Source organism: Rutidosis leptorrhynchoides, chromosome 1 (assembly GCF_046630445.1).
Source record: "Rutidosis leptorrhynchoides isolate AG116_Rl617_1_P2 chromosome 1, CSIRO_AGI_Rlap_v1, whole genome shotgun sequence".
NCBI classification, from domain to species: Eukaryota; Viridiplantae; Streptophyta; class Magnoliopsida; order Asterales; family Asteraceae; genus Rutidosis; species Rutidosis leptorrhynchoides.
The window spans coordinates 725,907,545-725,933,821 of NC_092333.1; the positions used below are offsets into that span (position 1 = coordinate 725,907,545).

Consider the following 26,277-nt stretch of genomic DNA (forward strand, 5'->3'; position numbering starts at 1 on the left):
ACACCTGATCTGGTGTACTTCAGAGGGTAAAACATGAATGTTAAGGCTTGTTACCGGGTGCCTACAACTTATAGAATACTTTTATACACTTGCGAGTGTACATATATTTATAAACGGAAATCTTGTGGTCTATTAATATATTGAAATGATTGTTATGATAAACCTATGAACTCACCAACCTTTTGGTTGACACTTTAAAGCATGTTTATTCTCAGGTATTAAAGAAATCTTCCGCTGTGCATTAGCTCATTTTAAGGATATTACTTGGAGTCATTCATGACATATTTTGAAAGACGTTGCATTCGAGTCATTGAGTTCATCAAGATTATTATTAAGCCAATTATAGTTGGATGTATTATGAAATGGTGTGCATGCCATCAACGTTCGTTGTAAAGAAAGTTTGTCTTTTAAAAACGAATGCAATATTTGTAAAATGTATCATATAGAGGTCAAATACCTTGCGATGTAATCAACTATTGTGAATCGTTTATAATGTATATGAACGGGTCCTTTCAATAAGTAATATATATATATATATATATATATATATATATATATATATATATATATATATATATATATATATATATATATATATATATATATATATATATATATATATATATATATATAACTAGTTTGATTATTATTACATGTTAATTATATGTGTTAATATATATACTTGATATAGGTTCGTGAATCCGAGGCTAACCTGCATTGTTCAGTTCAGTCGTATGCATATTTTTACTACAAAATATCGTATCGTGAGTTTGTTTGCTCCTTTTTTACTAAATGCTATTGCAATATATATTTTGGGACTGAGAATACATGCGCTTTTATAACTGTTTTACAAAATAGACACAAGTACTTAAAAACTACATTCTATGGTTGGATTATTAGAAGACCGAATATCGCCCCTTTAGCTTGGTAACCTAAGAATTAGTGAACGCCACTAATTGACGCGAATCCTAAAGATAGATCTATGGGCACTAACAAGCCCCAGTCAGAGAATTTGAACTACTTTAGTACTTCGAGGTTTATATTTATACAGACGAAAATGATTCTGTTTTAGGGATATTCTAGATGCATAGAAACTCGAAAATTTATCTGCAATATGAATGAGTATGATTAGTAGTAAGTTAGTCGATATATGTAAAGTTCCAATGAACACATGTGCAATGATCAAATTTGGCCAAAAGATTATTAAAGTTTCAAAGAATAACACAAAGTAAATAAAATTCACTCAATCTAGGATGAAGAAGATGAGTAGTGAGTGCTAGTATGCAAAAATGAAGAACATAGGGATACAACCATCACTTTAGGCCACACACTCTATCACAACCCATGTTGCTAATGTACTGTTTATATCGCATTGCCTCAATAGTAAAGTATTTAAGCATATTAAAGCAAGCTAGTCAATGTTATCAATCACGTAATAAATTTCAATTTACATTATGATAAAAAAAAATGTAGTACCTGAACGAACACCAAAAAGTAATTGCAAATTTCAACTTGTAAAAAAACTTTTTAAACACCCTGAAAAGAACAAATGCAGAGTTGACTATGAACAATCTGAAAACGTACATCAACATCGATTTTAAAGGCAGAATCCAGAATTAAAAACCACAAAATGGGTCAAGGAGAATGGGAAACGTTACCAATATTCAAAACCGAGTCCAAAAACATACACATAATATTCTGTTGACCAACTATTGACTCTTTGGAAAATCGTTCACAAAATGGGTTAAAGTTACATTACCTTGTGATTGGTTTATGAAGTCGACTGGGTACATAGACCTCACTTTTTCCTTGAACTAAATATGCATGAATAATAACTGCAATTTAATGTGATTCATAATGAGAACGATGTAGTAACAAATCATGAACAAATATAGTGACAAAATCCAATTAACAAAAGCTACCACTTCACCTCATAAAATTCATCAATCGCATTTTTTGCTTGGTTTTGTATATTATTTGAAACGGGTCAATAGTTCAAACACATAAACAAAGGAAAATATAAATTAATGAAAAAGTAAAACTATTACCGTCAAACAGGGAGAGTGAAGAACAGAAAACCCAAATATGAAGCTACCAATGACTTCGTATTCATTATAGGGCAGTGATCTCGAACCTGTAATTTAAATTGAAAATAAACTAAATCAAGTTTTTTGTTCAATAAACAAACCTAACATGTATATGGACTTTTAAATATGCATATTGTTAATGAGTTCTTCCCCAACTTATCAAACTGACCCAAATTCTTTCAACATGTCCATATCAACTTTTAAATATATTTATCACTTCAAATCCTCAACTTTACTCAAACGGGTCAAAATGATCACCCTTGCATTCAAAAAATGGGTTAAAACTTTTCAGGGTATTTGGGCCGGGAGTAATTCATATCTCACAAAACTAACTCTACAAATCCTCAAAGTGATAATTAACCGATTTGACGCAAAGGGCCAAACGGGTCAAAGGGTCGTGATGCTATTTAAGGTTGTAGCTATGCTAATGGAATGTCATTTGATGCACTTGATCATGTGTGTCCATGAACTTAAGTCACACCATGTATTAGTTACCCTAAAAAGCCGTTTAATAAAATGCTCGAATGTGGCTTTATAAATGTTTGATAACGACTCAAAAGCTCAAAATTTTATCTAAATAATCTTAAATAACACTTAAAAGTGCAAGCATAATCAGAAAACAACAGTTAATAAGGTAGATGTTAAAAAAAAAAAAAAACCCTCTAATTTTGTTATCAAAAACCTTTACATCAATGCAAAAGTAGTGAAGTTGAAGGCTCGTTTATATTCTTGTGATTGTTTTTTTTCCAACGCCTGAAGATCCTACTAGAATCACCTTCAAGTCATCGAACCTTACTGTCTTCGACAATGGTCTACTAAACCAATAGTTTACGGTATTTGTAAAAAGTCAAATATGAGATGAAAAAATATAGTCTCTATAATGTGCACTATAAACAACTACATTGATTTGTAGGACACACAAAAAATCACTGTGTGAACTGAAAAATTATTCAAGATGAGCATACCTTCATTGCCCAATGGATGTGAGCAGGAATGTTTGACTGCCGACGGCCTTGCCTTCGGTACTTTTTTCACATAATAAAGATAGTCCTTTCGAACAATAATTCTCAACTTCTGAACCTCTAGTTATTTCATAGCTATGACTTTGCTGATATCATTAATATTAATACTAATATATATATAAATATATTTCCAATAACATGAATATGAAAGACCAAATTTAAGATTAACATCTCGTATAACCGACTTTAAAACAACAATTTTAAGTCATTTATATTGCTATTTCCTTTGACACATGGTCTGACAATAATGTTATTTGCAGCAACCGTTAATCGTACAACAGGAACTTACACCGTTAATCGGAAAAACAAAATATACATAGATGTTTTAATTATGTTTTCATTATATGCCACATCCTGAGAAATTATGCATTCAAAAACTTGAAAAAGGTATAATTGACAAAAAAATTACATTGAACTGAAGCAGATACACACAATTGATAATTGTGCTTGAAAACATTTTTTAATCCATGTAAAACACAATAATCCACGATCATATTTTATAAATATGTCTCTTATCTGTACATCTATCTGATAACCAAAAAAAAAATTATGTTTCGATGAACATACCTTACATGGTGGTCACAACAGATAGTTTCGATTCTTCTTCTGGACATCGTTATCAGATCCCCCAAGAATGAAGTCGACTTCCTCAAAGTACAGAATAACAATACGAAAGATTTAAAAAGGTTAGTTGATTGAAAATTTATAATCGGTTTAATTCGCATAGCCAGTCATCTTTATTCAATCGAATGCGAAATCGTTTTAAACAATTGAATGGCAATTCGATTGAATAAATAGATTAAGTAATCGATCAAGTAACTCGATTCCTAAATCGATTTAAGAAGTCGATTAAGATAACAATTGAAGAAGCGGATATAATTATTTGAGGTTTAGGGTTTGTAGGCGATGGGTCGTAAGGTAGTGAGGGGAAAAAAAACTACAGTATATGCTATGAAGTCTCTGTTGATAGGGTAAAAGGATGGTGAAGGTGGAAGAACCATCCAGAGGCATTGATGGTAAGGTGATAAATATCTGTGCGAGATGGCGGCGATTAAAAGAAAAAAAAGATCAGCGACTGAAAAAAAAAAGGAAAATACCGTAGTTACAGTTGAACAGTGGAAAAGGGTGGTCTTCCATTTACGCGAATTAGTATATAGAGTAATAATAATGGTGAAAATAGTGAATGAATACACGTAATAAAAATGTGAGAATTTTTTAGGATGAATAGAAGTTTTTTTCTAGAATAAGGTATTTTTTTCAAAGATTTTTGCAAAACAATTAAATCCGGTATCATCAACATTGGGGATTGTTGCACGGCAATGGATTAACTTCATTTTTTTTACAACACCGTACAAACCGATTACCAATCTATCTATCTATATTCTATATTCTTCTATATCTATATTCTATATTATATATAATAACAAAGTACATTTTCCCTAATCATTTTTAAAAAGTTTAAAATGGAGAAAAAAAGGCCATTAGATCAAAAATCAACTTTCAATATTAACCATTGAATCAAGTGATTACTCAACATTTGTCTCTCTCTTCAAATTCAATTGTAGAGTGACCACACTACCCTCAAAATATCCGTCCCTAAATGAAAATACGGGGTCCTTCACAAAAACCAATTAAGAAATAAACACACTTCTCTTTCTCTTCTTCTCTGTAAAAATCAATTTCGTACCAGAAATTGACGATGCAATGCTGCAGTTGGGGTAACTTCTGTTTAATTAGGAATCATAAAATCAGGGTTCACGATGATTTAGGTTTCGTAGGTTGCAATCGTCAATCAAAAACGCTCCTTCCTGTTTCAATACCAAATTAGGGTTCCTATGGTACAATCGATTTGAGTCCTCAAGCTTCGCTTTCTCTTTTTATGTTTCTAATACTTAATTTTGCAATCGATTCATATCTTCTCATTCTTCTTATGCTTCTAATACATCTTGATTTTTAGAGAAATTAGGGTTTATAAATTTTATGTAATTCAAACTAATTATAACTTAATTGTTTCATGTATATCATTGTTTTCGTTGATTTTATGTATATCAATGTTTTCGTTGATTAATTTTTTTTATTAATATACGTTTCGTCGTATATCGTTGATTATCTCCAGTTTCGAAAATAAGAGCATGCTGCGATTTCTCTTCTAAAGCTTAACGGATGGTTTTATGCAGGAACACACTTCAAATTGTCAAATGGGTAATATTTTGGCACAAAGAAGAACATTTTATTTTTGGGTCGACCCACCAACACCTACTGTCTATGTACAAACTCAAGCATCAGGTTCGATCAGGCTCAAAGGTACAGAGATGAATACGACTATCCGTTGATGAATTACGACTACGGATTTCGATTCTCGGTCTTTTTGGATAAATCAAGAGGTAGTAAATATGTTTGCTAACCTTTTTATTTATTATTTTTTATGATGATCTATTTCTTGAAAATATGTATACTATTGTGTAATTGGGTTGCTTATATTTTTGGTAGTTTTTATGCTATGGTGATTAAAATTAGGGATTTGTAAAAGTGATTTTTAATTGCAACTAGAATAGGAATTTGATACCTTGTGTTATTTAGTTTATGAAGTTTGACATTAGGGAGTCTGTGCTTGTGATATGAAGTTTGATACTTTGTGTTGTTTAGTTGATGAAGTTTGACATTAGGTATATACCACTAATTACAACCACAGGAGGCACTGGAACACCACTGGTCTTGCTAATATCTAATAGTTTAGTTGTAAGTATTAAAATAATTAACAATTCTTTAATTCACTAATGTTGTTTTTTGTTTTATTTTGTGAATCAGGATACTAATATGGAATGGGCTAAATTTTGGGCATCACATTTCCCTTGAACAACTTATTAGAATGATCTGGATATTTTGACAGCCAAACATAAATAAATGCTTCACGTTAATAAAGTATCAGGTAGTGTCGTTGATCGAATTTTTGCTATGTATATGCTTAATTTCTTCTAAATTATCCAATAACTAATAAAGTTATACACTGATACAGGGTTTTGAGAAATGATATGGAGAATTTTTATTTCGGAGGAAATACGAAGAAGAGTAATCCACAAAGTGTCTTAGAATCCGATATTTTAATATGCGTTTGTCTTCCAAGTTCTCAGCAGGGTATGTATTGAGGTATCTGTTTAGGACATTAGGGATTTGGGCTATTGATTTTAACTCTCTTTATTATTTATATGCAAATGCATAAAGAGATGCAAGCCATACAATAACCATATCCCTAATATTCTCATCCAATTACCTTATAATTCATTTTCTTTCATATCTTATCTAAATGATGCAAATTCACTTGATGTTCTGTTATTGTGGAAAAATATTAATGCTGTAAAAATTGTTGGATTTATAGTCAGAAGTGCAGTCTTAATTGCAGATGGGTTTGTCTACGTAAGTGTTTACTTTTGACCAAATTTATGTGTTTTTTAATTTCTTTTATTTTTTTGGTTCAGTAGTTCACAAAATACCATTCTTCCTTCAACAGCTCCTTTAGGCTCAACATGTTCACAGTTGCCGACAACTCATGTTGCTATGTCGCCCTCTTCGCCTTCAAATACAAACGGTGCAACTCAGATAAATACGCTCAGAACAACATTGCCGTTATATTATAGGAAGGTAATTCTTTTGGTTTCTACCACATTGTCTTTAGTAAACTGATTTAGTTATTATTCAAGTTCATTAATGCATGTCTATGTATAGTTTAATTACAATGTTAAGATTGACAACTAAGAGCTTGCGATCATGTTTCATATTAATTATACATGTCATTTACTTAAAGGAGTAATCAAATGTGTGGAAGTGATGTTATAGGAAGGTAATGATAAAATAGGTTTGGGATGGGGTTGGGTTGTCAAAGTTTAGATATGAAGTTGAACAACTTAAAGAACTATCAGTCTCAGTAGTTTTGATTTTAATTTTTATTTTATGTTCATTATGATTTCCTTAACTCAATCTTATGTTCTTGGTTTTTAATTTTATAGATTAGTTTTGATATGTCTGTTCTCGATTTCAATCTGCCATTACAAGAGAAGAAGTTCTACTTCAGTTGTAAGTTTTCTTTTTACCTCAATCGACTGTACGTTTATTTTTTAATATAATCAATTGCAAGTTCAATTATTGTATTATCTGAAATGAAAGGGGATCAAACATTGAATTTCAAACATACGTTTTCTCCTAATAGATTTAAACACTTGATAGAGGAAACTTTAAACAAGTCGCTTCATGTTTTATATCGATTGCTATGAATTATATACAGATTCTGAGACTTGAAACTGATAGTTCATTGAATACAAATCTGATGCAAGTCATCATGCTAATATATGCTAATTTAAGTATTAGAACCTAACATGTATGGTACAGGGAGATGATCTGTGCTAATTAACATTTGGGAGCCAAGTTATTATGCTTATACATACTGATAACATGACTTATAAGGACCATCTCTTTTATTGATTGCTCATGTGCTAGCTCATATTTATCAAATATTTATTTAAGTATTATACAAATTATGGTTTCGATAGTAGTCTTAATTTTTACTATCTGATATAATATTTCTACAGTTAATGGGGACTTCTCTGTTCTGAAGCCATTAGATTTTTGGTTGTCTCGACGTCTTCTCATACAATAAAATGGAGACAATTAGTTCGGAATAATTGGGTCCCGTCAAAAGTTGCTATTTTCCATTGGCTTGCTTGCAAACAAAGTATTCCGGTAAGAGATGTCCTTATCCGGAGGCATATTCTTTCTCTTAATAATTTGTATTTGGTGTGAAGAGAAATCCGAAACATCCGAGCATCTTCTTCTTCGTTGCCTGTGGTCCTTCAAAATTTGGTCCGCTTGGTGGAATATTAATTGGGTTATTCCGGGTTCAATGTTACGTTTTCGGCCGATTGGTATTACGGTATGGGCATCGGTGATAAGAAATTTTGGAGACTCATTGGGCCGGCTACTATTTGGGCCATTTGGTTAGCTCGCAACGATTTTATCTTCAATGGCAACTACTCGTGTTGGTCTTCTATTGTTCGACAAATCAAACTCAAAGTGTTCATTTGGGCTACTACTTTCAAGTTTTGTTATAGTCACCAATCCTACGTTTGGGATTCAAATTCCAGACTTTTGTGTCGTTCGGTTTAAGTTCATTGTAACAGGATTTTGCTTTTCTTTACTTTCATATTTTGTACTTTGGTTTTATTCATCATTTTGATGAAAAAACTTATTTAATATCAATGAAATGATTATCTTCGCCGAAAAATAAAATTATATCATGCAGAGTAGTTTTTTGTACCATAATAATGAATGTTATAATAATGAATGTTGTTTTGTACTTGGTTATATTTTCAAGCATTTGCACAACTAAGGAATTACATAACATACAGTTTACATGATTTTATTTTTTGCATTTTGGAAAAAAAATCAGTAATCATTGTTGAGAAAGTTACTTTAACAACTTGCAAGCGATTGGACCATGTATGTGAATGTGTTTAACAAGAATTGAGGGTTTGCGCGTTGCTGCTCTAAGGTTTATGCGATTTTAACGCATGCTATCGATTTAGACGGCACATTTTACTTCATGTTTTTTTGGGCGCACAAACTACAACCAAAAACAATTATAGTCTCCAAAAACAACATATCATTTGTTGATAGCCATATCACAAAATTTATGTACATACGATCATAGTTAAAGTAGCAAGAATTAACTTACATCACAAAGTGTTAAGGTTACCAACCTACCATAATTTACATTACCAAGTACCTAACCACAAAGTGTTAACATGTAGCAAGTACAATAAGAATAACCGAGAGAGGAGAACGAATGGCTCAGGAATCGGCTAGTTCTGAACAGACTCGTGGACCGAAACACATCGCATTTCCTAAATCACCAACGGATTTCTTGACCATCCCAAGGAAAAAACTTGCCATTATCATGCATGTTGCTACTTTCAGTGATCCTTAACAGCTTTTGTACCGAAAATTCTTTAGTAAAAAGTTTGTCTTTCGAAACATTATTTTGAAATGGCTTAGAAAGATCCGTATCAACTATTCCAGGGTGCAATAAGATGCATATTACTGGATCCTTGTTTCGTGCAAACTCAACAGCTACATATTTTATTACTGCAAACACACACGTAATAAATTAAAATTACAATAATAATGATAATAATAAGAGTGTTGACCTATTACCTAACTCGGTTGACCCTACCCCTATTGCCATCTCTAACTGCTAGTAAAAAAATCTTACGCTGATTGAGTGCAGTCTTGGAGGCTCGATATGAATGCCATCCACCTAAACGGTTGTCCCCAATTGAACCAACCCTTGCACTTACTACATACTAAATAAGACAATGATAAAAGGGTCAAAAAACAAACAATACAAATGATTCGAAAGCAACATTGCACAAAAGAGGGGAAAAATAAGAGAGAAAAAGGAAGGGAATATACTTGAGAAGAAAATAAAGGCTGTCTGAGAAAATAAGCTGAAAAAAATATCAAATGGAAGAAGACTTTCAATTTTCACCAATTTAATTTCATGGTTGTTTCCTAAAAAAAGTACGTATATATTTATCCTAAATATTTTGCACTTATCAATTTGTTTGGTACAACTTTACAATTTTAGTGTACTCATCGATTTGTTTATAAAACTAATCACATTTAACAATAATTATACTACATTCAAATAGCACTCACCCCTTGCACTTAGAACATAGTACATTATGCGATAAAGAGAGCTTTTTACATAGTACATTATGGTTGTCTTTTACAATGGTTTATCACAGAAAACAGTTAATTTGTCCTTATTATTGAGTGGCTTTATAAGACTTAAGCATACAAGTATTATTGTATAGATAAAAAACATACCTTGAGTATTTGATAACATCATTACTAAATCTCCATCAACAATACCCAAAACACTCAATGTCTCAGTATTTCTCAAGTCTTTTCCATTTAAAGAAGCTGTTGTAGTAAACTTACCTCTCTAAGAACAGAAAACTGAAAGTTTCTAGCAAGTTCCAATCCTTTACAAACTTCATAAAAGTCAGAAAGACTACGAGCCTGTATAAAATTCAATTATACATCACGATTATATTACAATATGGTTTTGTAAATTGAAATTTATAACTTGAAAATGTTACATGTTGGTCGGCTCGTTTATATATATCGAAATCTTTGATGGCTTCATGTCTTGGCATCTCAAAAAACTAACATCATCAATCGTTGACCGATGGTTATGTATAAAAATAAAAACGAAATATCGTGTTTTTAAAGTATAAGATGAACAATCACCCTGCTTCTCAAATGCAGTATCGTCCTGGAGAAGTAACAAAGCATGATCACTAAACGTCAGCAGTAATGCAACAACCATAGATACTTATGAAAAAACATAAAAGTGAATTAAGAATAAGTATTAACCTCACTTCGCTCTCTTCCATCAGTATTAACCTCACTCCGCTACGGGTTTGGAATGGACATAACACTAATATCTGAAAATACAGCTTCTTTTTATACATTAGTCATGATTTAGTCATTAAGTCATCAATACTCAACCCATTAAGTCGTCAACACTCAACCCATAGACATAAAACCTCAAATAAACAAAATTACATACAACGAATAATGATCTGTATCTAAATTTGAATCACATAAAGCAAAACAAATTCCACTTCTGTCAAAAAAAATAAACCTCAAATGGTGATTTATGTAATACTTTGTATATACAGATGAAATTTTACCTTGAATGAGAAATTGTGAACGGGAGATCTTTTTTGTTTGGGCTCTCCTCTAGTAATACCTGCAACCGAACTCACTAATACCTACATCGTGATAAAATTGAGTCACGCCTATATAGAAACATCAGGCCAAATTCAGTTTCTATACGAACAACATAATACTATGATACTTGGAAGTTGTAAAAAAGGAAAGTTGATAACTTTATACACACATCAGCAAGCTGCACAAAACAAATTCATGAATGTATCAATTTGTCAAAGCTATTCAAAAAAATAAAAAAATAACTCAATAGAGTAAACAACTGTTAATTATAAGCAAACAAAATACATTACTCTACACAAAATTCAACCAAAGGCATGAAGTCATTGTTACTAATAATTTAGGTTGACATATTACAAAAACGAAAACTGATCTAGAAATGGGTTGCGACTGATCTAAAAAAAAGTGTAAATATGTAATTTTAGTTTACACCTTGAAAAAATGGGTTGCGACTGATATGGAATGCACAATATGAATTTGTGGATAATGTTACTTTGCCTTATGACATAAAAAGGTAAAAAAAAAAAAAAAAAAAAAAAAAAAAAACATCAATTAACCAATGGAACAATTGTTATGGGTTCACGATACCCTTCGCACTTCACTTTTACACCCATTCTCGTTCTAAGACCAGAATTTCCGAGAACAATGGATCAAGTGGGTACCTTTTGTTGTACGAAAGTATATTAAAACAAAGAAAATAAAGTATCATGGATCCATAGATAAATCTTTCTATAACTAATGAACTTATAAAGATGCAAAGTTTGAAGTAAAAACATACGCACCTTTTCTCATGAGATTGGAGCAATGTTGCTCTTTAATCGAAGACATACAATAATTATTCTGAAAAGGTATGAAACTTGTTGGAATGATAAAAAAAAATAATGAATGTATGTAAACTTTTAGTTAGAGATTAAGTTAAAACTACTCACTGTGAATTTATGAGTGGTTAGAATCACCAAAAACTCTTTCCTACAGCAGCTAAACACCATGGATAACAGCTTAAATAATATAAACACAAAAATATCATCAAGTAACAAATCATAACTAAGATTACCAAATCCACATCCAAACATAAGAAATCAAATAATACAAACAAAAGGCTACGACAAACCTGCTATTAGTTGTAAATCGATACAGAGTCTGTTCCAAAACTTCATAAGATTGAAAAACCATGAAAATTTTGAAGAAATTTGGTACCAGATTATGAAGACAGAATAGTAAAATATAAGAACAAGAACTTATTGGAAATCCTTCTCCAATTATAGAAAAACTCTTATTACAATCATGTTATTACATAAAGCAACTATCCCTATTTATAGTTGATTAAACTTGTCCATTAAGCAAGTCTAGAATAATCTAGGATAATCAAGTTTAGAATAATCTAGAATAGTCAAGTTTAGAATAAATTAGAAAAGTCAAGGAAGAAGCAAAATTGAAAACAATGACGGCTAGCCCACTTGTTATCCGTTCACATGTTCCACCTCCTCAAATCCATTTGAGATATAATTTCACAAAATAAACCTCTAACTATTACTTTATGTCAAGATTGGTCCAACAATCACCCCCCCAATCTTGACCTTGAGTCATCATTTATTTCTTTGAGTCTTCAATCCTTTGAACCCCAAGAATCTCTCTCATTTCAGCAAACTTTAACTTCGGCAATGCTTTTGTAAGAATATCAGCCCGTTGTTGATCTCCACTGATGTATTCAACTTTAATCTTCTCGTTTTCAACACACTCTCGTATGAAATGATACCGTGTGTCGATATGCTTACTTCTTCCATGAAATACCGGATTTTTCATCAATGATATTGCTGACTTATTATCAACTTTGATCACAACTTGTTCTTTTTTTCTTCCAGTTATTTCAGCTAAGAGTCCTCTTAACCATATTGCTTGACAAGCTGCTGCAGTAGCAGCCATAAATTCTGCTTCGCAGGATGATAAGGCCACTGTTTGTTGTTTTTGTGAATTCCAAGCAATAGGTCCATCATCAAAGTAGAACACTAATCCAGTAGTACCCTTTCCATCATCTGGGTCCACCGAGAAGCTGCTGTCACTAAATCCAAGTAGGTTATTGCTACCATTCCTTCGATAGTGAATACCCAGGTCTACTGTACCTTTCAAGTACCTGAGAATTTGCTTAACAGCTTGAAGATGAGTAATTTTAGGAGTTTGCATATACCTACTTGCATATCCCACCGAGTATGCAAGATCCGGCCGTGTATGAGTTAAATACCGAAGGCATCCAATTGTTTTCCGGTATTCAGTTGCATCAACACATTTGCTGCCATCATCTTTCATCAACTTCAGACCTGGTCCCATTGGATATTTGGTGGAATTGCACTCCCACATTCCTGCTTCCTCTAGGATTCTTTTAGCATATCTTGATTGATGAATTTTTATTCCATCTATGCCTTGTATTACTTCGAGTCCGAGATAATAAGAAAGTAAGCCCAGATCACTCATCTCGAATTTATCTTCCATTTGCCTTTTGAATTGTTTGATTTTCTCCAGGTTATTACCCGTTACAATCAAATCATCAACATAAATTCCTACCAAAAGTGATCCTTCTTGTGTTCTTTTTGTGTATACAGCTTGTTCAAGCTTACATCTTCGAAATCCATATTCCTTTAGAACTCCATCTAATTTTGTATTCCAAGCACGTGGGGCTTGCTTCAGGCCATAGAGAGCCTTTGACAGTCTGTACACCTTTTGTTCCTTCCCCTTTATCACAAAACCTTTCGGTTGAGATACGAAGACTTCTTCCTTGAGGTCACCGTGTAGAAATGCTGTTTTAACATCTAGGTGATGAACATCCCACCCTCTTTGGGCTGCCAAAGCTAGAATAAGTCTAACAGTCTCAAGTCTAGCTACGGGTGCGAATACCTCGTCAAAGTCTACACCATGTGTCTGGATGTAGCCTTTGGCAACTAGCCGTGCTTTATGTCGTGTGACATTTTCTTTTGCATCCCTTTTAATTTTGTATACCCATTTTAGTCCAATAGGTCGGTGTCCTTGGGGTAGATCCATTAACTCCCAAGTATTATTCCTTTCAATGGAAGCTATTTCACCTTCCATAGCTTGCTGCCATTCTTTATATCTTGTAGCTTCCCTGAAATTTGTTGGTTCTCATTCAGTAAGAAGAAGATCATATACATCACTTTGATTTTTCCAACCTCGAGGTGGTGTATCATCATATGTCTCCTCTTCTGCCATAGATGGATCTGACTCATTGACTGTCTCTGTCGGGAGACGAGACAGCATAGGTCCTCGTTGTTTTACTGTTGTTTCAGGACTGCTAACATCAGAATGGGTTATGCTTTCCTCATTGGTCGATCTTTCTTGACTTGAGGAGTTGCTGCTTTGTGGGCTATATGAGCTACTTGGGCTGCCTGGTTCAGTAGGCCCATTTTCGGAATTTTGATCAGCCGAGAAAACTTCACCGGGGTTTATATGTATCACGAATTCTCCTTTGTGATTAGGTTCTTGATTGTATTCTACTCCGGAATGCCAATCCCATTTGCGTGCTTCATCAAATTCCACATCTCGACTGATTACTATTTTCATCTTCTCGGGATCATACATACGATGTGCCTTAGTTCCTGGTTCAGTTCCTAAATAAACCATAGGAATACTTCTGTCATCAAGTTTTTTTACTTGATCTGAAGGTACTTTCACATATCCAACACATCCAAACACCCGTAAATGATCAAGATTTGGTCTTCTTCCTTTTAAAACCTCATATGGTGTTTGATTTTTCAGAATCTTTGTGGGCAACCTGTTTAGAACATAAACCGAGTGACGTACTGCTTCAGCCCAGAAACTTTGTGGCATATCCATTGCTTTAAGAATACTCCTTGTTGTGCTCATCACTGTTCGATTTCGCCTTTCAACGATACCATTCTGCTGTGGCGTGTAAGGTGCAGTCAACTGTCTTGTGATTCCGGCATAATCACAATACTGATTGAACTCGTTGGATGTAAATTCTCCTCCCCGATCAGTTCTAAGGACCTTTATTTTCCTTCCATATTGATTTTCAACAATCGCCTTGAATTTCTTGAATTGCTCAAACGCATCTCCTTTGGTTTTTAACATGAAGGACCACATAAACCTGCTGTGATCATCAACAATCAGCAGAACGTACCTGTTTCCAGCTTGGGTGGCAGGGGAAATAGGTCCGCACAGAGCTGCATAAACCTGTTCCAGTGGATTTTGGGCTCTAAAAGTCGTCTGGAGAGGAAAACTTTGTCGTGAATGTTTCCCTGCTAAACATGCTTCACACATCTGTGTAGGGTGGTCAATAACCGGCACTCCATCCACTAGCTTGTTGGTCCCTAGTCTCTTTATTGTATCAAAATTCACATGACCGAGACGGGCATGCCACAACCATGCTGGATCATCAATCTTGGCATGTAAACAAATTGGTGTCCCAACTGTAACATCCCTCGTTTTTCCGTTAAATTTATTTTTAACACCGTCTTTTTCTTTTAAATAATACCTTTCGTTATTTAAATTCGTAGTTTCCGTTGACTAACGTTCATAAAAATTCCGTCATTTAATTATAACATCTCTCGTTAACTTGCGTTTTAAAAATATTCGATCGGTTAAATCCCGCACCCGCTTTGAAACTCGAGGGACCGGAGTTGCCAAATGGGCAAACTAGTTGACTAGGTCAACTAGTCAACCCATTTCATCCATTCCATCATCTCCCTCATCCCTTTTCTCTCCATCTCAAGAACACACACACAAACCCATTCCATTCATTCATCATCTAAATTCAATCTTGGAAGCTCACAACAAATCCGACTACATATTCTTGATCCTCTCATCATCCTCTACGATTTGATACTAACTTCATTGATTTTGGGTAACATTTCTAAAACTCTAGATTTCTCTAAATTCGTGTTTTTGACTTGAAATGGTGTTAGTTAGTGTCTATGGCTCGTGTATAACATGAATATATGTTTTGTTTGCTCGATTCGTTGTTTTGAGTAACTAGTTTGAACATTTGAAATGGGTGTGCTAAATCTTTGATTTTGGATGAGTTAATGTTGTTAAATTGTTAAAGTTCATGTTTTAATTGTGTTACTAGTATCACTAGCTTCGTTTTGATGCGTAGGTTGATTAAGGAAACTTCAAAAACATGAATATTGATTTTTGCGGATTTTGGTTAGAGTTTGATAGACTTAAAACGAGCTTTTGATGTTTCGAATGCCATGAAATGTTATTAGTAAGTGTTTAGTTGTAATGTATGCTTCATTACCTTCAAAACGGCATATCGTATGTGTAAATTGGATTCCCGAATCATAAAATACGTTTTACGAACTTGAAACTTTGAAAATTAACCTTTCTTGATCAATTGACGAGTTTTCGGTTATTGTAATTGATGTTTTTGCTTGTGAAAGGTAGTTAATTGTATTCCTTGTCAAAAGAGCTTTCCAACGATATAAGATGCGAGTTCTAAGTGTTTGCGGTTTGTGTTTTATGCATAAAAAGGTTTTGGGTTGAGACTTAGAAAACTGAAACTGGCCAGGTATCAGCTCGCGTGTAATGCCGCGGCGCGGCCAGCTTTGTCGCGGCGCGGCATATGCCGTGGTCAGATTCTGACCTACTTTGTCAAATTTCGAAAAATGTTTGCTATGCTACGCACCTCCGATTAACATGTAACTTGGCCAACATGCTCATATATGATTTCTAAGATTAGAAAAATAGTTCGGGACCCGACCCGAACGTGTTGACTTTTTCGTTGACTTTGACCAAGTTTGACTTTTAGTCAAACTTAACCAAACTTTTATACAATCGTTCTAACATGCTTTTATACTTGATTCTTGCATGAAACTTGACAACGTGATTCACATGCTATACTATTCGAGTCGTAACGAGCCATAGGACTAATTGAACACATTTCACCCGACCTTGTGTCGTAACCGGTTAATTGATATAACTTACTTGTTTAGGTCAAGGCTAAGCAACTTTCATGCACACGTTTACTTGTTGAAGTACCTTTATACTCGTGCACTCGAGGTGAGATCATAGTCCCACTTTTTACTCTTTTGAACTTACTTTTGGGATGAGAAAACATAAACGATTCTTTTGAACTAAGTGAACACAAGAACGGGAAAACAAACATTCTACATACGAGTTTAGAACAAAAATCCTCAATCCGATTATCATTAGTTACATCAGATGGTGTAAGCGAGAACTTATGTTATATGGCCATATTGGGTTGACAACCCTCATCCTTGACGGTTCGCTACCGTCTACGGATGAAATATATTTTCGGGGACAGTGTTGTTCTAGCACTAATTGATGGGGTATTCAACGGACGGAACGTTAAGCTTTGATAATTGGGTGCTCGTGAATATTAACTTTTAGAATGTACTACTATTATTTCAACTTTGCAGATCTTGTGGTTCGACTTACTTTACTTTTACTCACTTACTTAAACCTATGATTTCACCAACGTTTTTGCGTTGACAGATTCTTCTATGTTTTCTCAGGTTTTCACATGGCTATTTGTTACATGCTTCCGCACTCTTTGATTACTTGATTGGAGTCTACCATGCATGCATACGCTAGGGATAGCATTTTTGGAATCAAACTTTTGTCCACTTACTTACGCTATTTATAGCAACTGTGGTTTCAAACTAATTATGTCGCAAGTTATTTCATTCATACTTTATAACTTTGTAAACTTAAACTTATTGTCGATCCGTTTGTTAAACTAAACTTTGTACCTTTCAAATGAACGCGACATAATTTTGGTCAAACGAGTCTCATATAGGGACTACGACCACGCAACGGGACCTAAGTTAACGACGCCGTCAATAACGGTTTTGGTCGGGTCGCTACAAGTGGTATCAGAGCGTTGGTTGTAGGGAACTAGGATGTGCATTAGTGTGTCTAACAGAGTCGTTAGGACGCATTAGTGAGTCTAGACTACAACCGGATAGTTAGCATTTGCATTCTGACATACATTTGCTATAGATAGCACTTACTTGACTACTTGTGCATTATACTTGAATCATTCTTAGGCAAACTTTTTAATGGTACCCAACCTTCATCATACGAACTCGTATTCCGCCACTTTTTGGTAACACACGTAAATTCATGATTCATACACGTATGGAAGACGACGACTTCATTAGTCACACTTGTTCGGGAACTCTGTCTCCCGGATTGTTATTTGCCACCGTTTCAACTTACTATCGATTTCCCACTGGTGTTTCTTACTATCTACTTTTTGGTGTTACTACCATCACTACTCTAGGTGAGTATCGTCATCAACATTTATCACTACGGTTGCGTGCTACTCGTTATCATGACTCGTTACTCTTTTCATACCTGAATACATTTTTGTCTGACTCGAACCGCATTGACGTGAACAATCAACTATACACTTCCCTCGGGGAACGCATCTTCAGAGTTGCACCAATTCTTTCGATTTAATACGAGTCACGTTTGAGACGTCGTTACATTTTGTTCATTTTAGATTTTCGCGATTACACGAACTTGAATCTATAGAGTGATGTGGGAATGGAGGTATGAGTTAGCGTAATATAACGACACTCGATCAACGTGGTTATATTACGGTAAGACATACCAAAGTTCTAGTGACGCGTGATGGTGGTTAGACTCGATCAACCTAAACACCACCATGTGCCATGTACATGACTTCATCCTTTCATGTTTGGACATCCGAAAACTCCGAGAATATTGATAACAACCATACCGGGGACACCCCTTCGACTTTTGTCGAACTATACTTATGCTTCCGAATGAATTACCGATTCCTCTCGACTTCAACCGTATGTTACACGTGTATACTATCTCGTCCTCGCACAGTCTTATTGACTAACTACAATTTACTCGTTATGCTCGCACCGAGGCGGAAACTTCTCTCTCATCACACTCGTACTTCCGGTTCAGGAAATCTTTACTCTAAACTCTCAATGGGGGGAGAGACTCTCCACGTTATACTAGTATTCACCTCGAGGGTGAATAGTTCCGACGAACGTTTTTCTTTCAGAAACCGATGAGAACTTGCCCCGACGAACGTTTTTGGAAACCGATAAATCTTCCGCGACGCGAATTTTCTTGAGAAACTTGTCCTAACAAACTTGTTCAATATGCCTTAGGGAAATATACCCCGTTTCGGATCGAGATCCTCGTTTCATTTCTAGATTTCGGAGTACCTTACAAAAAGCCTCGGGACCGCGTTTAGACATGAGTACCGCGTACCATCCACAACCCGACGGACCGAACAAACATGCGATTTAAACCTTGGAAACCATAATACAAGTTTGTATTACCAACTTCAAATTTACTTGAGAAAAGTATTTTCCTTTGACCGAATCCTCGTACTACAATGATTTTCATTCGAGTTTTTAACGTCACTCCTTTTGAAACCACATGTGACCGGAAACGTCATTCTCCTTTGTCGAACCAAGTAAACGATGATCAATTCACCGGGGCCGAGGTTATTCATGAGCAACCGAGAAAATTTATTCATATTCAGGTAAAACCCTACGCGACTCGTAATCGCCAAATGAGCTACGCCGATGTTAGACGTAAACATTTCAAATTCCACGTGGGAAACCGCGTCACGTTAGAAGTCGCACCTTGGAAAGGTGCAATCCGTTTCGGGAAAACGTAGGAAGCTAAATCCGCGATATTTTGATCCTTTAAATTCTTGGGGTGTTTTGGACCCGTCGCTAGCCGTTTAGACTTTTCCGACTCATTTTGGGTCTCCGTTTATCCTACATTCGATGTATCAACTCAAAGACGTGTTTTGCGAAACGAGAACTTGTTATCTCCTTTGATGAACTCACTATCGACGATAACCCTCACTTCCTAGGAGGACCGGTTGAAACCATGAATCATGGAAGCCAAACCTTAAAACAACATATGATCCCGACCGTCAAAATTCGTTGAAATACCCTAGAACGTACTTCTCCTTCATTCGTAGAATTGGCAACACAAAATCTCGAGGAAGATTCAACAACTACTACTTCCAACTAAATTTCGGGACGAAATTTCTTTTGAGTTGTGGATAATGTAACATCCCTCGTTTTTCCGTTAAATTTATTTTTAACACCGTCTTTTTCTTTTAAATAATACCTTTCGTTATTTAAATTCGTAGTTTCCGTTGACTAACGTTCATAAAAATTCCGTCATTTAATTATAACATCTCTCGTTAACTTGCGTTTTAAAAATATTCGATCGGTTAAATCCCGCACCCGCTTTGAAACTCGAGGGACCGGAGTTGCCAAATGGGCAAACTAGTTGACTAGGTCAACTAGTCAACCCATTTCATCCATTCCATCATCTCCCTCATCCCTTTTCTCTCCATCTCAAGAACACACACACAAACCCATTCCATTCATTCATCATCTAAATTCAATCTTGGAAGCTCACAACAAATCCGACTACATATTCTTGATCCTCTCATCATCCTCTACGATTTGATACTAACTTCATTGATTTTGGGTAACATTTCTAAAACTCTAGATTTCTCTAAATTCGTGTTTTTGACTTGAAATGGTGTTAGTTAGTGTCTATGGCTCGTGTATAACATGAATATATGTTTTGTTTGCTCGATTCGTTGTTTTGAGTAACTAGTTTGAACATTTGAAATGGGTGTGCTAAATCTTTGATTTTGGATGAGTTAATGTTGTTAAATTGTTAAAGTTCATGTTTTAATTGTGTTACTAGTATCACTAGCTTCGTTTTGATGCGTAGGTTGATTAAGGAAACTTCAAAAACATGAATATTGATTTTTGCGGATTTTGGTTAGAGTTTGATAGACTTAAAACGAGCTTTTGATGTTTCGAATGCCATGAAATGTTATTAGTAAGTGTTTAGTTGTAATGTATGCTTCATTACCTTCAAAACGGCATATCGTATGTGTAAATTGGATTCCCGAATCATAAAATACGTTTTACGAACTTGAAACTTTGAAAATTAACCTTTCTTGATCAATTGACGAGTTTTCGGTTATTGTAATTGATGTTTTTGCTTGTGAAAGGTAGTTAATTGTATTCCTTGTCAAAAGAGCTTTCCAACGATATAAGATGCGAGTTCTAAGTGTTTGCGGTTTGTGTTTTATGCATAAAAAGGTTTTGGGTTGAGACTTAGAAAACTGAAACTGGCCAGGTATCAGCTCGCGTGTAATGCCGCGGCGCGGCCAGCTTTGTCGCGGCGCGGCATATGCCGTGGTCAGATTCTGACCTACTTTGTCAAATTTCGAAAAATGTTTGCTATGCTACGCACCTCCGATTAACATGTAACTTGGCCAACATGCTCATATATGATTTCTAAGATTAGAAAAATAGTTCGGGACCCGACCCGAACGTGTTGACTTTTTCGTTGACTTTGACCAAGTTTGACTTTTAGTCAAACTTAACCAAACTTTTATACAATCGTTCTAACATGCTTTTATACTTGATTCTTGCATGAAACTTGACAACGTGATTCACATGCTATACTATTCGAGTCGTAACGAGCCATAGGACTAATTGAACACATTTCACCCGACCTTGTGTCGTAACCGGTTAATTGATATAACTTACTTGTTTAGGTCAAGGCTAAGCAACTTTCATGCACACGTTTACTTGTTGAAGTACCTTTATACTCGTGCACTCGAGGTGAGATCATAGTCCCACTTTTTACTCTTTTGAACTTACTTTTGGGATGAGAAAACATAAACGATTCTTTTGAACTAAGTGAACACAAGAACGGGAAAACAAACATTCTACATACGAGTTTAGAACAAAAATCCTCAATCCGATTATCATTAGTTACATCAGATGGTGTAAGCGAGAACTTATGTTATATGGCCATATTGGGTTGACAACCCTCATCCTTGACGGTTCGCTACCGTCTACGGATGAAATATATTTTCGGGGACAATGTTGTTCTAGCACTAATTGATGGGGTATTCAACGGACGGAACGTTAAGATTTGATAATTGGGTGCTCGTGAATATTAACTTTTAGAATGTACTACTATTATTTCAACTTTGCAGATCTTGTGGTTCGACTTACTTTACTTTTACTCACTTACTTAAACCTATGATTTCACCAACGTTTTTGCGTTGACAGATTCTTCTATGTTTTCTCAGGTTTTCACATGGCTATTTGTTACATGCTTCCGCACTCTTTGATTACTTGATTGGAGTCTACCATGCATGCATACGCTAGGGATAGCATTTTTGGAATCAAACTTTTGTCCACTTACTTACGCTATTTATAGCAACTGTGGTTTCAAACTAATTATGTCGCAAGTTATTTCATTCATACTTTATAACTTTGTAAACTTAAACTTATTGTCGATCCGTTTGTTAAACTAAACTTTGTACCTTTCAAATGAACGCGACATAATTTTGGTCAAACGAGTCTCATATAGGGACTACGACCACGCAACGGGACCTAAGTTAACGACGCCGTCAATAACGGTTTTGGTCGGGTCGCTACACCAACCTCGAGATTAATTTTATACAGCCGATTAGGAGACCTTTGAACCTTCATTAGCAGCGATCCATATGTTAAAAGAATAGATCCTCTTCCTTCTATATCTACATACGAGTTGTCCCCAAACCTCACTGTACCACCAATATCTGTATCAAGTTTTGAAAACAGTCCTTTGTTTCCTGTCATGTGGTTTGTTGCTCCAGTATCTAAGTACCACATGTTTTCTCCACCATCATGTGACTCATACTTTGCTGGAAAAACCTTCTTTTCACTTAGATGAATTACTTCCTTCTCGCTTCTTTGATTGGCTACGGACATCAATAGTGCAGGTCTGTCATCATTAGCCACTGGTAGTTCGGTTGATCTAGCTTGAGTCAAATTTGCTTGTTCTCTTTTCTTTCGTGTTGGACAATCCGATGAGAAGTGTCCAAATGCATCACATCGAAAACACTGCAGCTTGGATCGATCTTTAGTTAAGTTTTCAGTTGTTTGTCTACCAGCAAAAAAGTTTTGTCCGCGGCCTGAACCCCTTCCTCGACCACCAAACTGTCCACGACCTCGGCCCCTACCCCGGGTGTCTTGGCCATTCCCTCGACCTCGACCAAAGCTGTTTTCCCTTTTCTTTCTTGAGTCCCATCCTTCATAGGACAACAGAAGTTGGTCATGGCTGTTATTTGTAGTCTTTAGACTGATTCATTCTTCGTAAGCTTTTAGCCTACCTACAACTTCCTGGAATTTCACCGTTTTGAGATCAACCAGTTGTTCGATAGTGGCTGCCATATTTAAGAATTTTTCTGGTATGGCAGTTAATATTTTTCTCACCAACGTGGTTTCCTCAATGACGGTTCCAAGTGCAGATGATTTTGAGGCAATTCCAGAAAGTTTTGCTGCAAAATCATCAATTTTTTTGCTATCTTTCATCCTTGCTGGTTCAAATTCAGCTTTAAAAGTTTGAAGTCTAGCCTCCATTACTCGTTCAACTCCAAGGTGACGGGTCTTGATTGCATCCCAGATTTCCTTTGCATGGGTGCAACCTGCAACTTGAAGAATCAAGTCTTCAGGTAAAGACTGATACAGATAAGCGATTGCAGCATTATCCTTTTTCTGATCGACATCAGTTCCAGGTTCAATTGATTCCCAGATTCCATGTGCCTTAAAAATCGCTTTGATCCTAAGTGACCAGATGGGATAATTGGTCGCAGTTAGAATAGGGCACTAGAACGTAAGATGGCTGGTATCCTTGATTGCATCCGAGGTATTGATAATATCCCCCATGAATCTGGTCTTCGATCGACGCTCGTATTTTTATGTCTTAGAATCTGGTGATTGATCTAGTCCTTTTGATCAACAACACGATCCCTTTTGTAACTTAGCTCTGATACCAATTGAAGAAATTTGGTACCAGATTATGAAGACAGAATAGTAAAATATAAGAACAAGAACTTATTGGAAATCCTTCTCCAATTATAGAAAAACTCTTATTACAATCATGTTATTACATAAAGCAACTATCCCTATTTATAGTTGATTAAACTTGTCCATTAAGCAAGTCTAGAATAATCTAGGATAATCAAGTTTAGAATAATCTAGAATAGTCAAGTTTAGAATAAATTAGAAAAGTCAAGGAAGAAGCAAAATTGAAAACAATGACGGCTAGCCCACTTGTTATCCGTTCACATGTTCCACCTCTTCAAATCCATTTGAGATATAATTTCACAAAATAAACCTCTAACTATTACTTTATGTCAAGATTGGTCCAACAAATTTTGTGTTATTGTCAATAGAGAAAGAAAAAAAGTGTAAAGAAAAACGAACTTGATTGCTAACCTGATCGTTGCAAATGGCGATGAAGATTAGGACAGATCGTTAACATGACCTTTGCAATTTCAAAACCCGATGGATTGAAAACCTGATCGTTAACATGAAAATAACAAATACAAAAAGTTTTGATTACTAATAAGTTTAAGAAAATCTATTAAAATTATAATTAATTAGAACAATCCCAAACATCATAAACCCTAACCTCCATAAAAGACGATTTCTTGAGAAATAAATTGAAGAGTTGCGATGTGGCATTTTAACAGTTCTTCATCCATACCTGTTCATCTATATCGACACAACAACAATACAAAATTAGTAGAAAAGTGAATTGATTTAGCAGCAGCGATTTATAATTAATGGGAAAGAATAAGTAACCGAGATAGAACACGCAATCGCCATGTCAGATGCTTCAATTTTAAGGCCGTTTATCTTGAAAAATTAGGGCAAATCGGAAGTAGGGTGAAATTAGGGTTCTTAAAAATCGATTGATGCCGAATATCAAAAAAAGTTGTACCAATCCGTGAGTAATTTTATTGCCAAGAACAATTTTCCATTGACTGTTATCTGCAATCAACAAAAACCTCCACTCTGAAATATCATCGTCTTCCATACTCAATACACAATCAAGATAATACCAATATCCAGATACCAACCTGACCATTTTCTATCCTTTGCAACCAACAATTAAAAAAATAAGTATAATGAATAGATATAATCGGCGAATGCTTTTCGAACCCTAATTGCATATGGCTGAATGACAAATCGGCCAAAAATAGGAACAAACTTAACAGTCAACAGCAGGAAACAAACCCTAAATGAGAAAGAAAGGATCTTACCTGTAGAGAAGAGAAGGCGAGAATAGCAACGCGATCAAATGATCCAAAGCCTAAAATCCACTCCTGGAAACAGGAAAATAGAGGAGGAGGGTTTCTGGTTGAAATTGAGAAAGAGAAAGAATGAGCAGGGATTGTTGATGAAGACATGGGCAATTGCAATCGGTATGGCAATGGGTATGGAGGAGCGGTACCTTTCTACAACCCCTCGCGCTAACCACCCCCAATTTCTTCCCCTTTTTTTTTTTTTTTTTTTACTTAAAAACCCAAAGTGTGTGAAAATAGTGTGTGTAAAGTGATATACCTAGGTAGACCGAGTGCAAGAAATGTGACTGCTATTAGTGTGTGTATAATACAACTAATATATCAAAAACTCTTAGTATCCAACAACTTGCAAGCAATTGAACACTAAAACTAATATATAAAAATTTTCATCTGAAATCCCGCAAAGTCGCGGGTTATAAACTAGTTCACGTTTATAATGAGGTGGCGTGAATAGTGTAATTTTTGGTAGGATAGTGTATTTTTAAATTTATCTTTTTTTTTTTTTTTTTTTTTTTTTGTAAAACAAAGTATTTTTTCAAAGATTCTTGTGAAATAAGTAATATCTGGTATTATCAACACCGGTTTTTGTCTACGTGTCAATGGATTGACTTTATTGTTTTCATTTTTTTTACAACCTCCTACAAACCGATTAGCAATTCACGCCTTTAATGATGTGACATGATCTGGTGCTATTAACGTTGAATTACTTGTTTTACAAATGTCCCTGAAAAAGCACTTTCTTCTACAAATACATTTAAAAAACACACCGTTCATTCAAAAAAGTTCAAAAAGGTGATGTAGTCATGTAGATAACATAATTCGTTTAGACTTTGTAACTGTATCTCATAAACAGGATTTTAACAATTTTGTTTGGTAATTATATGGAAAAAAAATATAGACAAACGAAAATTTCAATTCAATTCAATTCAACTGAAAATAATAATAAAAAATGGTAAATTGTCGGTATCGTGGATTTGTGTCAAAGTTCCACTTGAGCACAATAGCAAGAATGCAATTTCAATGCTCTTTTAGTTTCATATGGTACCTAATCTAATCCTAGCTTTGGGACTAATGTTCAATCTCCACCTACTACACTTTGGGAGCTTGTTTTTCAAAAAAAAAAAAGAAAAAAAGAAAAAAGAAAATCTAATCGTACCTTTTATTGTTTTCAAATGTACACACTTAAATCTAATAAGCAAAAGTTTAA

At 34.9% G+C, this 26,277-nt stretch overlaps 2 protein-coding genes across 20 annotated transcripts; one reads left to right on the forward strand and one right to left on the reverse strand.

Moving 5' to 3' along the window:
- Positions 1–4,758: 4,758 nt before the first annotated feature.
- Positions 4,759–8,365, forward strand: LOC139886342 (uncharacterized). 5 transcript variants are annotated; one of them, XM_071870107.1, is made up of 7 exons: positions 4,759–4,947; positions 5,287–5,493; positions 5,918–6,038; positions 6,126–6,256; positions 6,586–6,748; positions 7,114–7,180; positions 7,693–8,365. In XM_071870107.1, exons 4-7 carry the CDS (start codon positions 6,216–6,218, stop codon positions 7,758–7,760), a joined length of 339 nt encoding a protein of 112 aa, XP_071726208.1. In that variant the 5' UTR covers positions 4,759–4,947; positions 5,287–5,493; positions 5,918–6,038; positions 6,126–6,215; the 3' UTR covers positions 7,761–8,365. The 5 variants fall into 5 exon arrangements, with proteins under 5 accessions (XP_071726208.1, XP_071726209.1, XP_071726207.1 ...); XM_071870108.1 differs by adding an exon at positions 6,486–6,523 and having other exon boundaries at positions 4,759–5,493; positions 6,126–6,244; positions 6,618–6,748; positions 7,693–8,362; XM_071870106.1 differs by having other exon boundaries at positions 4,759–5,493.
- A 389-nt stretch (positions 8,366–8,754) lies between these two features.
- Positions 8,755–25,197, reverse strand: LOC139886344 (putative clathrin assembly protein At2g01600). 15 transcript variants are annotated; one of them, XM_071870112.1, is made up of 13 exons: positions 25,029–25,197; positions 24,395–24,756; positions 24,199–24,280; positions 12,009–12,048; positions 11,827–11,895; positions 11,680–11,737; positions 10,861–10,941; positions 10,541–10,611; positions 10,415–10,439; positions 10,264–10,329; positions 10,103–10,183; positions 9,372–9,606; positions 8,755–9,244 (listed from the first exon to the last, which is right to left on the reverse strand). In XM_071870112.1, exons 8-12 carry the CDS (start codon positions 10,558–10,560, stop codon positions 9,487–9,489), a joined length of 312 nt encoding a protein of 103 aa, XP_071726213.1. In that variant the 5' UTR covers positions 10,561–10,611; positions 10,861–10,941; positions 11,680–11,737; positions 11,827–11,895; positions 12,009–12,048; positions 24,199–24,280; positions 24,395–24,756; positions 25,029–25,197; the 3' UTR covers positions 8,755–9,244; positions 9,372–9,486. The 15 variants fall into 15 exon arrangements, with proteins under 15 accessions (XP_071726213.1, XP_071726224.1, XP_071726221.1 ...); XM_071870123.1 differs by having other exon boundaries at positions 10,541–11,737; positions 24,395–24,477; positions 24,568–24,756; XM_071870120.1 differs by having other exon boundaries at positions 10,541–10,941.
- Positions 25,198–26,277: the final 1,080 nt, after the last annotated feature.